The 16700-nt window shown below is 35.2% G+C and overlaps 1 protein-coding gene across 2 annotated transcripts in view; it reads left to right on the forward strand.

The window, feature by feature from the left end:
• Window positions 1–16700, forward strand: part of LOC128866739 (protein dead ringer) — a 157105-nt gene that overhangs the window by 100013 nt on the left and 40392 nt on the right. For both annotated transcript variants that reach the window (XM_054107700.1, XM_054107701.1), the window contains exon 6: window positions 3907–3979. In XM_054107700.1, coding sequence (XP_053963675.1) covers window positions 3907–3979 — 73 coding nt within the window. The remainder of the gene's footprint in view (window positions 1–3906; window positions 3980–16700) is intronic.

Here is a 16700-nt window from a genome sequence, read left to right on the forward strand (position 1 = left end):
TTTAATTAGAACAGGCTAGAAAAATGTCATGAAGAAAGAACTAAAACTCCGAACCTAAATAACAAAAAAAAATGCTAAATCAAGTTACGAAAATGGTAATCTGGCCATACTGGAGCTAAAATCACGTAACTCGTTGCCAAATTCGCTGAGAGCAAAGTAACGGGACCACGATAGGTGCCATCTCATTATTCTTTCCATCATGGAGGGTAGTCATATTTAAGTTAGAGTAAAATATTAGCCTACATTCGAGCACTACATCTCAGATTCGCTCCTGGCCAGCGACTATTAAAACATCTCCATGGTTCTCTCTTGTCAAAAATATCTGAGACTAGTTTTGTGACCCATGAAAACTTTATTTCCCTCAACTTTTAAAAATAAAAAGTGAAATCGTTGCTAGTAAAACTTGTAATTATTGAAAATAAACAAATCACATTTATCTTTTCGGTTGGTAAACAATTAAATAAGATCAATGATCGTAATTATTATATTAGATACACGGACTTCTACGAAATTTTGTTTTTCATTTCTTTCTATAAAGGCGTGTTTAAATGTTACGATTATTAATTAAACAGGCAAACGATATTTTCAGCAGATTTCATTACCGAAATTACCATACATAAAGTCGGGCGACTCAAAACAATCGAAAAACATTTCGACGGTACAGTTGGGTAGCGAGTTGATTGTTGACGCGATTGTAATTTTGCAATGATAACAATTCTCTCGATTGCTTAAAAATCTTGGATTTTAGAGCTGTGATATTACAGGCCCATTTTTCTTTGAAAATGTTGCGGGAAACACCATTCCGGTAAACGATGAGCCTTACAGAGCATAATAAACAATTTTTTGTGACCGGCAATTGAAGACATGAACTTGGACGATTTTTCGTTCTGCAAGATGGCAAGCCATGTCACACAGCTCATGATGCCACTAACCGATATCTTGCCATACAAATTCGGTAATCGTACGAGTATTATTAACCGTCTCTGCGATGTAAATTGTATGTACACCTCGGAGATGCGATTTGTGCCATTAGACTTTTTTTTTTTGGGAAGTCATATGGAACTATTGTTTTGCGAACGTTTATTCGGGCTCTTAAACTGAATATCGAACAAGCCATTTATAAGTTGAGGCCGGAAACTGTCACCAAGGCCTTGGAAAATTGGCTTAACTGTATGCGCTATTGCGAAGCCATGCGAGGCAGCCACATTAAGGGGGGGTAGGGTCACAAAATCGAAATTTTTTTTCTTCACTCATCTTACAGTAAATCATTTCAAGAATGTTGTGTCAAAATTTTAAGTGGATCGGAGCAGAACTCTCAAAGTTATAGCCTTTGTAGGCACTCTACCTCGAATGCGGAGCATCGATAATTTCTCAGAGTCATTTTTTCAAACGCGTTTTTCCCGAAACGACTTCTTAAAAGTCGGTGCCAATCACAACTCCGAAACTATTCAACCGATTCTTTTCAAATTTGGCACACGTTTTCTAAATCAAAAATACCTCCCCCCTACACTGTTTTTTTTTATTATTGGTTTTTAAGGTTGTTTTTCACTTACAAATATGGCGAAATTTTTCGCCAAAAATGCTCGTTTTACGTTTTTTTTGCCACCAAAACTACAAAAATGAAAAAAAAAAAAATTTTATTAATGTAGGGGGGAGCATTACGTCATACTTTAACTGAAAAATTCGACTTTTTTAGTTTCAGATGATTCTACGACGAATGCCGATTGGCACCGCAGAGCACCTCTCGAAAAACATATCTCCAAAAAAACTCTGTCATGGGCTTATTTGTCAATATTTTATTATTAATATTTTTTAAAAACTTATTGAAAAGATGTACAATAACATGCAACTGATTTTATTAAAGTATCTTAAGCCATATTTCTGTAAAAAATTAAAAAAAAAGTGTTTTTTTTTTAGCGCTAAACCCTACCCCCCCCTTAATGAACTCTCATGTGCCATAAATAATAGAAATGTTTGCTCTTGTGTTTTAAACATAAATAACCATATGGACCACCCTGTACTTTGAATGTGATGAAACATGTACATGTGTAGATTTGAAATAATAGAACTTATAATTTTAAATATTTTATTATCTACCTTACTTTGTAATCACAAAACGAAATGCCGTCGGTAAAATTTGCGATTTCTCTTCTCAAAGTAATCTGATATGCCGACGGTAATTTTAAAGGCAATACACATATGTTTTAATTTCTATTTATTGTTATATTTTCTTGTTTTAATACTCTTCTATATTCAAAATTATTATTTATAAAACCATTGTTTACAATAAAAAAAAATTAATTATTGGCGCGCACACTTCTGTTAGATGTTTGGCCCAGCTCCTCCTCCTATTTGTGGCGTGTGTCTTGATGTTACTACACAAATTTTTAGAATACTCTACTTAATTTTATTCTATCGACTATATAAATTGTTTTCAATGATAAATAATTATGTTAACTCACTTGTTTTTCTACTAATTTTCTCTCAATGGATATCATTTATTATGCCTCCTTTACGCCAAAGAAAATGTCAAACTAATAGTGATTACCAGATTATCACCACTTGAATGCTGTCATTGCCATAGCAATTACATCCCCAGACAGAATCGATAACATACTTCCAATGCATGTTCGCAACGTACCCCTCCGGAAGAGAAATGCAGCACCGCATAGAATTAGTGCAGCAATCAGCACACTTTTGTTTGTTCACACTTTTTTTTCCAATTCACTCCAAATTGTATGAAAATATTTAGCATCCACTGAATTATGTACATAGATACCTCTGTGTGTACAATACAAACAAAGGTGATAGGTGAGTGGTCGAGTTTGGTATCATGTCGTGTGCTTATCTATCTCAAAGGACTTTGAAAACAGAGGGGAACATTGAGAGAATGAATGAGGAAATACGAGTATGTATATGAGGGGCGCCCGTGTGGAAAAAATGAAAATGAAAATACGATCCAATCAATGCTAGGGGTTTACGCATTTGAAGGGATGTTAGGGATATAAAGGATACAAGGGATATGGCGCATAGGCGCACAACCAAAACATTTGCCGCAATTGTGTGAAAGATAAGGTAGGCGGTCGGTCGGTATTTTTTGATTTCAGTGCTGCTGCTGGCACTGCTGCTGCGGCCGCAACCTTTTTCCACACACTGCTTTAAATGCTACCACACATATTTTTATTGCATTTTTTCCATACATTTTTTTTTTGTTTGCTTGTGCCAGGGTTAGCTGATTGGTTGTTTGCCAGTTGTTTTGTTGTTTCGCTTGTTTGCTTGTTTACTATGCGCTCATGAAACGCCGTTTGTTACTTGCAAGACTAAGGTGCGCCTGCAAAGGTGAAGGACCCAGCCAAACTACTACAAAAAATAGAAGACACATTTCTTTCAATGAAAATTTGGTAGTTACTCGTACATTGCCGTATTGTCGTATTGTCGAATTTTTCATAGCAATAGCGCATGCCAAACGAGGCGTGAATGTTGTTGTTAATGTTGTTAGCCCGGTTACTCAGCTTATCTCGGGAGTCAGTGAGTTCAAATAGGGGTAGCGCACAGCCACCGCACCCTCAAATTATTGTAACTTTTTTCTCTTCCTACCTCGTGGTGGTGTATGTTGATTGTTGATCAAATGAGCGTCGTATTGGCTGTGGCTGCGATTGTAGCTAAGGCTACAGTTGAGGCTGATGTGAGGTGCCAAAATAGATGTTCGTTCTCTTGCTGTGCTAATTTTGACCCAGAAGTCAAGACGCTGTTAACGCTTGTTTTGTGTGTAATCATTCACTGGCCTTTGTGGTTTTGTTAGGTGGTATCTTTTTTTATTTTTTGTTTCTTCTTAGCTGCCTTTTATTCCTTTCGTTAAAGAATGTAATTAATTTACAACTTATTTTTTCCCTTATCTTTTTTCAGCTTTACGAGATCACCGATGATCCGAGGCGGAAAGAATTTCTTGACGACTTGTTTTCCTTTATGCAGAAAATCGGTGAGTACAATATGTGGATTTCTGGCTTAATTTTGCTATGAAATAAATATGTATATAAATTAGATATCTCATTAGTGCACATATAAATGGAAGAAGAGAAAGAAAGATGTCCTTAATTATATATTTACATACAAATATTTAGTTAGTTTTTTTGACAGTTTTGTCTTTGTCGAAGCCAGTTCTCCACACAGCTGCAACAGGAAATAACTCAAAGGCTTTTGTGAACTTTATAATCTCCTCCGAGCGTGTTCGATCCACACCTAACAGATTTGTGCACTTATCTAGCGCTTGCTGAGTTTATGCGAAACCCATTTTCCCAGTAGTAGACCACATAGCAGTTAAAGAGGGATCCCAATTCCCTCACGGGCAAACTACCTCACAGGTTCTCTGTATAGCCCAGCAATTTCCTGCAATGTCCCCGTGCCCAGGTACCCCGATAAGCCTAACATAAAAGAATTCAGAGAAACCAAGCATCCCCTGACTAGCTTTTGATGCACCATTTTCGGCGCAGGGCCATTTTTGCTGCTTGGCTGTCGGAGTAGATATTTGCAGATGACTCGTACATTGCTTATGGCTCGGTTCAGGACATTGTACTAGTTACTGATTTGGGCTTGCGCCGTGTTGCTGCATAGTATGAATTTCATCCAGGAAAGGGACCGCGTTGATATCGCAAAATACATCATTTCCAGGGCTAAATCCGAACCAACATTCATCAAAAGCATCATTACTTGAATGGAGACGTTGAGTTTACAGGGTTTGATTGAAAAGTAAAGAGCCTTCCCGCGCGGAGCGTCTGCCAAGCGATCAACCGAATCGGCTGGTGTGGGAAAATGATCGTTGGACCTTCCCCTTCCACTTGAAACCGGTCCCAGTTCGCTGGCAACAGCGGTGCAGTCAACATCGCTCCGCGCGTGAAAGCTGTTTTAAAAGTGTGTTAGGATTTTGCAGTGACGAAAATGCAGCGATCGTTGGAGCAACGTTACTCGATCAAATTTTGCGTAAAGCTAAACAAAACGAGTACCGAAACCATTGGGCTACTCAAGGAGCCTTAAGGGGACCAACCTCTGTCCGGTGCCCAGGTAAAACGGTGGCACAAGTCGTTCAAGGAAGGCCGGGAGGACGTCGAAGACGAGCAGCGATCTGGAAGGCCTTCGACGACGCAAACAGACGCCTTCCTCTGCACCTCTGCATTGGCCCAGATGGGGGTTCCGGTGCTTCCACACCCTCCCTACAGCCCAGACCTGTCCGCTCCGGACTTCTTCTTGTTCCCGCGCCTGAAAAGAAAGCTGAAGGAGAGGCGTTTCGACTCCAACGAGGCAATTCAAAAAACTGTGACAGCCGAATTGAATAAAAAGTGAGTTTAAAGATGAGTTTAAAAAATGTTTCCTGCAGTAGAAGGACCTCTACCAGCAGTGTATTGACGCTCAAGGCTCTCATTTTGAAGAATATTAGTTGTATAAGCCAAAAGGTTTAATAAAACTGCTTAAAAAAATAGGGCTCATTATTTTTCAATCAAACCCGGTATGAGTAGGACATGCAATCCAGATATAAGGCGAGTGAGTGGAAAGCTCCAAATATTCGTTTTCAGTGAAAAAAAATCGATGCTCACTATATTTATGGATTACAACGGTATTGTACACCACGAAATTTTTACTGGAAAGTCAAACAGTTAATAAAGACAATTATTTGGGCGTTATGAGTTGCTTACGTGAAGCGAATGGTCAAAAAAGAAAAGATTTGTGAGAAAACAACTCGTGGTTTTTGCACTATGATAACGCACCGTCGCACAGTGCCATTACAACTGTAAATTTGTTTACCAGGAACGAAACGAATACCATGCAATGGCCAGCGAATTCACCTGATATGCCTTCCTACTCCTTTTTCTGTTTGATCGAGTCAAAAAACCAATACAAAGGACCCGTTTTAACAGCCAAAAGGAAGTGAAGGAAAAATCGAAGTCGTCAGAGCTATACGAAAAATAAAACTCCAGAAATGTTTGTAGAGCTGGATTAAACGCTGGCATAAGTGCGTTGCAACTGATGCGCTTTACAGGTACTTTGAAGGCGACAATATTACTTTTGAGGAATACACGTGTATTTTGAATGTTATGAATATATTCGGGGTACTTTTTGATCAAGGTGGTATTCTACAAAGATGTACACTACGTCTTTAATTTTTTCAAAAAATTTGTATTTTCACAAATAAACAAAAATTAATTAAAAATATGTCCTACAAATTACAAAATTAAATTTGAAAAATAAATGAAAGCAGTAGTTCTCGTAGAGTACACCAACGCGCGCGTTGCATGATGTCGTTCACAACCAATGATTGGCATATTTCAATTAAAAACTCACACCGCAAAGGTGATTTTTTTTTATTATAATTTCTATTTTCTGAAAATATCAAATTGATTTCTTTTTCACAAGATACCAAATGTAGCAAAGCTAAAACTTTTGTGCACACCCGCCCATGCCATCCTTGTTAGATATACATACATACATACACACATCCCCAATGTGCATACAGCACCTACATATCATATGTATGCATGTGTGTAATACCCTTGTTTGTTATTTTAGTAGAATTTTCCCGTGAATTCTCGCGCTCATAATCAATCAACGCAAAATGTGTGGCTGTGCCATCGTGAGCATGAGCATGATCTTTCAACCACGACATTCCGACTGACTGTCTGGTACTCACTTACCCCCTCCCCCTCACTAGGCGTTGTGTCGTATGCCAACCTCCCTATCGCATTTGCATTATAGTTATATGATTTGTCCGCGCTTATTTAGGGTGTTACGTGTGTTCGGTTTCGAATGGCAATCGCCGAAGCAGATTTTCCACGTCACGGAATTCAATTACGGAAAGTATGTCGGATTGCTGCTCCCTAGTCAACCATTAAAACTATGTATTGGCGAAAGAATATACAAATAAATTTTCTTGATTTTCTGTTCATTTCTTTGCTGCTGCAACAACTTGCTCGCGCACCGTACACGCACACACACACACATATGTATGTAGTTGAGCACTTAGCCACTAACTTGGAACTCTGCTTATTACTTTCCTGTTGCTGGCTAGAAACTGTTGCCGCCATCACACAGTCGTCAAAATAGCGTCAAGTTGCCGCCAGTGAACTTTGTGACAGATTAAAATCCATTAAGTTGTCATGTCAAAAAAAATGAAAAATTCAATTTCGAATGTGCGCGGCTTAGGGCCGATGGCGGGTCTATGAGTTGAATGCAATTGGACAAAAGGATGTGTGGGGTACTTGCAAATACACGCATATGTTTGTATGTATGTATTAATGTGGTTTGGCTGTACTATCATACTTTTTGGTGAAAAGATACTATTTGCGAATATGTAGTGAATTATATTCAATTACCTATATTTTAATTGACTTTGTGTAATTTTATTTTACACACACAAAATACACACTCTTCCGGTAGACTTACTCTAATTTAATTTAGTATTATATTTATTATATTTTAATGTTATTTCATTTTACCTTTTACTTGATTTCATTTAAAGCTTATGTTATTTTTTTAAATTTATATTAATATTCTTTTATTTTTTATTTAACTTGTTTATGTTATTTTATTTCATTTAATTTTATCAATTTTACTGTATTTTCATTTCTTTAACTTTATTTTATTAAATTTTATATTATTTTTAAATTTTTGACGTGATAACATCTTATCATTCGATGTAGCCGGCTGCACGCACTAAAAAATGCGGCGTTACCTTGCTCATACGGCGTTGTCTTGCTCCTGCGGCGTTACCTTGCTTGAACTGCAAGCGAGAGCGCGGAACAAACGACAAAGAGGCACAATCGGCCCCCGTATTCGACAATGTTCGACATCTGGCTCTCGCCTACTTGAGTTAGCATATATATGTATGTATATGCGCATTTGTATATATATTCACATACTTGTATTTGCATATGCCTTCTTCCTTTGTGGATGGTAATGAACCATTTCTCTGTTGAGAATAGGACGATGATAGAAAAAGTAGGAAATGAAAGGGAGTGTTTCGAGTGGAAAGCGTCTTGAAAAAGGCAAATCGATGATGGTGCCTCTTAGTGTTGTTGACTTATTAACGTCTGATGTACAATCGAAATTGAACATATCTTTCATGAATTTGATAAATGTTTCGTAATTTTTCACGTTTGTGTAAATGTAACTTGACCTATTCCATTGCGATTCCATTTACCTCCTCCTCTATATCCATACAAAGTATCCATCAAACAAATAAAATTAAAATTTTCTTTTGAAAAATGCAACCATTCCATCAGTATTTTCTTATGACGTTGTCACGTTAAACTATTTTCAGTAAACCGACTTTAGAGACAACCTCTTTTTTAATCTTATTTTATTTAATATTACTTGATCGGATCTTATGTAACCTTATGTTACGTTGTAGTATAGTATACAATATTATATTGTCTTATAGTATTTTGCTTCTCTTCGTTTATTTAGTGTTTAAATTTTATTTTGCTAAATATAATTTAATATTAGTTTGTTGGTTTAAATTAATTCTATTTAATTTTATTTACTTTTGTGTATTATTTACCTTATTTTGTTTAATTCCTGCTTATCCTGTCTTACTTTGTCTTATCTTATGTTACCTTATGTTATGTTATGTTATGCTATGTTATGTTATGTTATGTTATGTTATGTTAAGTTATGTTATGTTATGTTATGTTATGTTATGTTATGTTATGTTATGTTGTGTTATGTTATGTTATGTTATGTTATGTTATGTTATGTTATGTTATGTTGTGTTATGTTATGTTATGTTATGTTATGTTATGTTATGTTATGTTATGTTATGTTATGTTATGTTATGTTATGTTATGTTATGTTATGTTATGTTATGTTATGTTATGTTATGTTATGTTATGTTATGTTATGTTATGTTATGTTATGTTATGTTATGATATGCCATGTTATGTTATGTTATGATATGCCATGTTATGGTATGGTATGGTATGGTATGGTATGTTATGTTATGTTATGATATGCCATGTTATGGTATGGTATGGTATGGTATGGTATGTTATGTTATGTTATGTTATGTTATGTTATGTTATGTTATGTTATGTTATGTTATGTTATGTTATGTTATGTTATGTTATGTTATGTTATGTTATGTTATGTTATGTTATGTTATGTTATGTTATGTTATGTTATGTTATGTTATGTTATGTTATGTTATGTTATGTTATGTTATGTTATGTTATGTTATGTTATGTTATGTTATGTTATGTTATGTTATGTTATGTTATGTTATGTTATGTTATGTTATGTTATGTTATGTTATGTTATGTTATGTTATGTTATGTTATGTTATGTTATGTTATGTTATGTTATGTTATGTTATGTTATGTTATGTTATGTTATGTTATGTTATGTTATGTTATGTTATGTTATGTTATGTTATGTTATGTTATGTTATGTTATGTTATGTTATGTTATGTTATGTTATGTTATGTTATGTTATGTTATGTTATGTTATGTTATGTTATGTTATGTTATGTTATGTTATGTTATGTTATGTTATGTTATGTTATGTTAAGTTATGTTATGTTATGTTATGTTATGTTATGTTGTGTTGTGTTGTGTTATGTTATGTTATGTTATGTTATGTTATGTTGTGTTGTGTTGTGTTGTGTTGTGTTGTGTTGTGTTGTGTTGTGTTGTGTTGTGTTGTGTTGTGTTGTGTTGTGTTGTGTTGTGTTGTGTTGTGTTGTGTTGTGTTGTGTTGTGTTGTGTTGTGTTGTGTTGTGTTGTGTTGTGTTGTGTTGTGTTGTGTTGTGTTGTGTTATGTTATGTTATGTTATGTTATGTTATGTTATGTTATGTTACATAGCATTTTATTTAATTTAGCTGTACATACTTAATTTAATATTAATTTATTTGTTTAATTTAATGTAATCTTATTTTACTCAACTTCCTTTAATTTATCTTACTTCACTCTTTGCTTATCTTATCTTTTCTTCATATCTTCCCTTATATTATGTTAAGTTATGTTATGTTATGCTATGTTATTGAAACTTTATTTTACGTACGTCGATTTAACTTTTTAAATAAATTTTGCTTTAATTTCATATTAATTGGTTAAACTTAATTTAATATTATTTTATTTGTTTAATTTAACTTTATTTAGTTTTACTCAATTTGATTTAATTTCGCCTTATTTTAATATATGTATGTATCTTAACATATCTTACTTACACGTTATATTATGCTGTGCCATGTTATCTTATCTTTTCTTTTGGTATTTTATAATAGGATAAATTCAACCTTATTTTATGCTATAGTATGTTATGTTACGTGTGATTACGTTATGTTATGTACCTTAGTCTTATGTTAGATAAATTCTGTTATGCTATACTATCTTGCCCTTTCTCATCTTATCCAATCTTATCTCACCTTATCTTAACTTACCTCAGCTCATTGTATTTTATATTATTTTACTTAAATTTTATTTCGTTATTATTTTTTGGTTTTAAAGTTATTAAATGCCTACTCCTCCATTCGCTAGTCTCCTGAAATTGATTTGGTAACCGCATGAACTCATGTCGAGTTATTAGCATGCTTACCTACTTTCATAAAAACCTGCATGTCCACATATAGGTATATGCACATATTTACATTCATACTTTCGCATGTGCAATGTACCCAGCGCATATTTGTTCAAGAGTCGGTAGAATATGTAGCACACACGAAAATATGTAATTAAGTTTTAATAATAAACTTTATCGCTTTTGTTCTCACTTTGTTTGCTTGCAAGGGCCCCCTCTTCTCGTATAAGTATTCACATATGCACACTTAGGCCACTTTAACCGATATGCACCGGTACCGATACCTCACCAGAAATGCTACTCTTATTAATATATTCAAGTTGTTTGTGTTTCTGTTGTTCTTATTGTTGTTGTTGCTGCTATTCTTGCGGTTAAAGCGTTTAATATCCGTACGAAATACATTAACGTTTTCGATTAATGTCGATACAAGAGCACATTTGCATGCACTTGCATACGCTCATATACAAAGATACATGCGCATTTATGAGTACGTATGTATGCGTTAAAGTGCATACACATGCGATGCAACGACAAAAAGTCACACAATCCATCCATCCATCGTTCCTTCAAACCAAGCAACCAAGCAGCCAAGCAGCCATCCGTCGTCCAGCACGTCACCGTAATGTCGAATGCAATTTTTTATCGACTGTGACGGAGTGCAAACACATAAAATTCCGCATTTAAATTCCCCACAGACAGACTTGCCACATATTTACGCAGTCATGTACATATGTACTTTTATATATATGTATGTATGTAATACATGCATGCATATGCAGAAATATACTATATACTTACATATGTATATTTTTATTTTCATGGCAGTTGCGCCCCTTATCAGGTAAGTAAGCTGCTGGCGCACTCACACCTGTGTCTATGTAAATATGCCTATTAAATATATATGTACACATATTTGTACATATGATATATACATGCGTATGTTTGTGTAAATATTTTGTTGTGGTCAAAAATGCAACCAACAAAACCAACTCCTCGCTGGCCAACCAATTAACCAACTCAAGCGAATTGAAGTTAAAAAAAAATCTAAAACAAATCGCGACGACAGCTATAACATTAAATAGCAAGCATTAAAACGCTAAACACCGTAGTGCTGTGAAGCGCATTCAGCCCGAGTCAAGCAGCACGCTCCATCATGGTCTCCACACGCAACACACACACACACTCATACTCGTCGTCGCTGCGGTCTTGCAAATCCTGTGGGCAGATGGCGTACTGTTGTTGTTGGGCAAGTAGGCGTTCAAATGCTCACAAGTTGTTGTTGGTGATGGCAATCTGGTCTACTGTTGCTCTTGGCTTTCCGCTCTTGGCCAACCCATCTTTATTGCCCATCAAGAACTCCGTACCTGGCAAATAGGAAAAGCTGCCTGACTTTATTTGTTAACATACATACATATGTGGCTAGGTGTATATGTATGCATGTGCGTGTGACTAATATGCAAGCGTAAAACGTAACCAAATGCCTTTTTACGATATTAATGAAATAAATGCCGGTACTGTTGGAGCGCCTTTCGGCCCTCGGGGGGTGATTGTACCCAACGCGTATATACATATGTACATACATATGTGTCAATGTATGCATTTGTTTGTCGCCGCAGCAGGTAAATTCATTTGCAATATAATATTCCTGGATTTACTTCTCGTTTTCATGTTTCACTTTTCAGTTTTTTGTTTGCCTTTATGTGTGGACGTGGTGACTTTCCTAAGAGGTTTTCGTGCTTCCCGCAACACGAAAACACTTGCTTTTGTTTTTGTTATTGTTATTGTTGATGTTGCTGTCGTAGTTCTCGTTGCCTTTGCAATGTAAACACAAACAAATTAAATGCATTCTTCAAAATAGTCAAGTAATATGCGTACATATATACTAATATGTACGTATGTATGAGCAGAAATGTGCATGTAATCGAGCACAAAAAAAAAGCATAGCAAACAACCAGATGACGAAAGCATGGAAATGGCAAAATTATTAAATAAATACACGTTCAGACGTACCTAGGAAATACACAGATTATAAACTAAAATGAAATATATTTTTGTTTTTGGTTTTTATACTTATGTGTTTTGTTGTATTTTTTTGTTGCTGAGTTGTGTTTATTACTCATTCCATTTGCAACAACAACAACAACAGTGCCAAGTTATATGTTTTGCTTGCTATTTTGTACTTGAGGAGGTGTTGGCTAATATTTGTATGCATTTGCATACAGTGACGTACAAAATTTCAGTATTCATTTATAAACACTGAATGTTGTATTTCTTCGCTTAACCGCTAAATATGGGATTGTACGCGTAAATTAGTTATTTAGCCCAGAATAAATAAAAGGTGTCTGCGATTCGCCAAGCATTAGCAAGAGGTGAATAGATGAATCAACTGGCATAAATAAGCTTATGTTAGTGGCGCTGGAAAAGAGTTGCAAAAAATTACATTTGTTTAGAAGCACTTAATGAGTATTCCTTAAAAGGCGTTCATACAGGGAAACATTTGGTTATTCAACTCGTTACTTATGATGCTCGTGCTCTATCAACACCCTTTGTGTTCTCCTAAGAACTGCGACAATTGCAAGCAACGGAGATGCCAACGGGCAACACCAAAAGGGAATGCGCAATTTTGAAGCAACAAGATTTGCTCGGTATGAACGCGGCTTAATAAAACCTGCCTTATATAAGAAGAGAGATTTAGGAGCACTGACAATAGTGAGTCATACCAGTTTTATCAGGTATAACCTTACTCGCTACCAGCGAATCTTGTATGTAGCTTTTTTCAATAGTTTTTCAGTAGCTCAAAAATCCTTAGAGATTTTTTGAAGTTTTCTCCCTTGAGCAAATAACTTCCCCATAACAGAGCGCGTACGCTTTTTTCCCTCAGCAAAGGCATTTTAGTTCCCTCATAAGCGGACAGCTTACAAACACTGCTTTGGAATTGTCAAAATCAATAAAGTTTTTAGATGCTGTTTATTTCATACACAAAGCGTGGGAGCAAGTGAGTCCACAGAGTGAAAAATTGTTTCAGAAAAGCTGCTTTTGGGAAAAATTGTTTGACTTTATTAAATCTATTTGAATACCTCGCAAAATAATTAAAATTAAATAATTTCTCTAGATATATATTAGTGAAAATTCTGTTTATTTTGTAGAATATTTATATATATTCTGGTTTTGAAAATTAAACTGAGTTGATAAGAGATTAAAGATCTAGAAAACAGACTCCATATCGAAAATTGTTCAAATTTTGCTTTACACTGTGCATACACAATTTCGTTGCTGTAGTGCGCCAATGGTTGGCTGCGCTGTTGGGGTGCGGGTGCATTGACTAAATGACGGAAACTTAAACCTGCTCAGTGGCCGTGTGCTGCGAACGCACTTGTACGCTTTCATTTCAATGTATGGTTTTTATATGTTGCCCATAGAACCTGTAAATGCCGAGACGTTCATGAAAAATATTATTTTATTATTTTAATATTATTTTTAAGAATACATAGCATGTATGTTATATACATATGTATGTATGTAGTGGCATGAGTACAAATGTTGAGGAAGAAAATTATACAATACAGTTACATTTATAAGCATTTAGGGAAGACTCGTGTCTTGAACATTATTAAATTAGTAGTTTTGTGTAGCTGTTGTGTTGAGGTTTCGTGTTGCCAAGCGAGAAAAGACACGTTATTGAAATATTTTTTAATTAAATTAATTTGACTTATGGGGAAACACGTACATATGCAGAAATAGTAATGTTATTTAATTGAAAATATCTTCTATTCGGTAAGTAAAAGAAATTAAAATAAAATTAAACTGAATTAATTGTAACGAAAAGAAATTAAATACAATAAAATTAAAAACTTGACATAACAAAACATAACATAACATAACATAACATAACATAACATAACATAACATAACATAACATGACATAACATAACATAACATAACATAACATAACATAACATAACATAACATAACATAACATAACATAACATAACATAACATAACATAACATAACATAACATAACATACCATAACATAACATAACATAACATAACATAACTAATCATATAATAGAATTGATATCAATCATAACATAACATAACATAGGACGTCATTGCATAACAGCCCATGACATAAGAAAATGAGTAATGAAAAATATTCCAAGTAATTTTAGCACTAACCATACGAAATGGAAAGCTTTCAACAGAAATATCTTATAAAATAACACAGCGCAACAGACCATAATACAACATAGCACAGCATAGCATGCTGCCACAAGTATACAATTTTTCACATAACATCTCTGCTGTATTCAGTCGATTTTCATTGTTGCCCAGAACACATTTCTGACATCTATTTCTATAAGTCTACCATCAGCAGCAGTTACTAGTTGCTATGAGAAAACCGTTGGCAAGTTCCAGATATTGGTCCTCAGATAGATGAGGGATTTTCCGCAAACGTGATAGGACAGGCCGCAGCCGATGCAATGTGGACCTGTATCGAAAATGGTTGCAAAGAAAAAGTCAGATATTTTCTACATTAGATAAATCAGGTAGCGAAAAACTTGGTTTTACTTAATTCCTTTAAGTAATTTGTGCACTCATAATAATGTTGTTGTCATTGTTGTTGTTGTTGTTGTAGCAGCATAAACATTCCCCATACTTACATACGGGGAATGCTGCTGGAGTGACAGTCCTTGGCCGGATATAAATCCAGGTCGTTTCGGTAACGTAGAACCGACTGTCCTGGGAACGCACTCATAGTCACATTCTCTTTTGCTTGTTAGAAATCATTTACATTGTAGAGGCTATAGGCCCGTTTTGTCAGGTCAGCATTCGTTTTCGAAGGCAGAGTTTTTTTAGAATAGACATAAATTTATTCAGCCTAACAGAAAACAGAGATCGAATTATAGTCGCCATCCACCCAATCCCGAAGAAAGGAGTATTCTAAAGATGAATTGGAACAGTAAAAGACCATCACTTCTGTTGTACGAACCAAAACTGTATGTATATGGAAGGTTTTTCCTGTTACAACTTCAATAAAATACCTTTCCGGTTATCGCTTCATTGTCATCACACTCAATATTCCATCGTATACAGAATTTCGCTCCAGTAGTGAGCAATTACGTGGCACAATTTCTCTGCAACCTAATTTGATTAACAATTCAATTTCGAGTTCCACTTGTGCGGCGAATAAAAACAAAATAATGAATTAATTAATTTTTGATTAACATAATTTTATCACCTACCAATTTGGCCGTAAACAAAGAATGGCGATGTGATGACTCAATTGCCGCTGAAGATGATTACACAGCAAATTTGTATTGCTTGGCAACTGAAGTGATTTTCTTAAAATTGTGCATTATTGTTATTATTTTTATTTGTATGAATGAGTGAGCTTACACATACATATATACATACATAAATAATTTAATTGAACGCATACCTGCATTTATGCAGAGCAACATTAGTGGGGGCCCTGAGAAAAGTACCAAACCGAATTGCAACCAACTGCGGCAATGCACTACAGCTGGCTCATACTTCCCGCTTGGCATTTGACAAATATGTGTGTGTATGTATGTATGTATGCATTTACACTGCGTTGTGTTGCTTTGAGTGTGTTGATTGTATTATTAGTGATAATTAAGCTGATGATGGGGCAGCAGGCTGTTGGGCACCTACTTGCCTGGGACGGCTTTTAGGCACTCCACAATTGCGGATAGTCATCATTGCCACTATTTTTGCTTCTACCTCTGTACATACATATATGGAATTTTTGCTGCACTTTTACTGCATTCGATAGTCTGTCGCCGCCACTCAATCAGCGCGTATGTCTCTCACTTAGAGATTATTTATTGTTGTTTGTGCTTGTGTTGCTTGTCTACTACCGACTTTTATTGCATTATTCACGCGCAATGTTAGCCATACTTATACAAATTTTTAATGCGGTTCCAAATAATTTTTATGGTACTCTACATTTTTATGTAGTTTTAACTCCGCTCCCCTCTGCCATGCGTATGTGTGCTACAATAATTTTCTTACGAAAGCAAAGATGCAATAAGTGGCACGATGGGTACTCGTTTGTGGTTTGGCGCCAGCGATCATAAGCTACGGTGTCAACGACGATCGCGCTGTTATACAA

Source organism: Anastrepha ludens, chromosome 6 (assembly GCF_028408465.1).
Source record: "Anastrepha ludens isolate Willacy chromosome 6, idAnaLude1.1, whole genome shotgun sequence".
Lineage (NCBI taxonomy): Eukaryota > Metazoa > Arthropoda > Insecta > Diptera > Tephritidae > Anastrepha > Anastrepha ludens.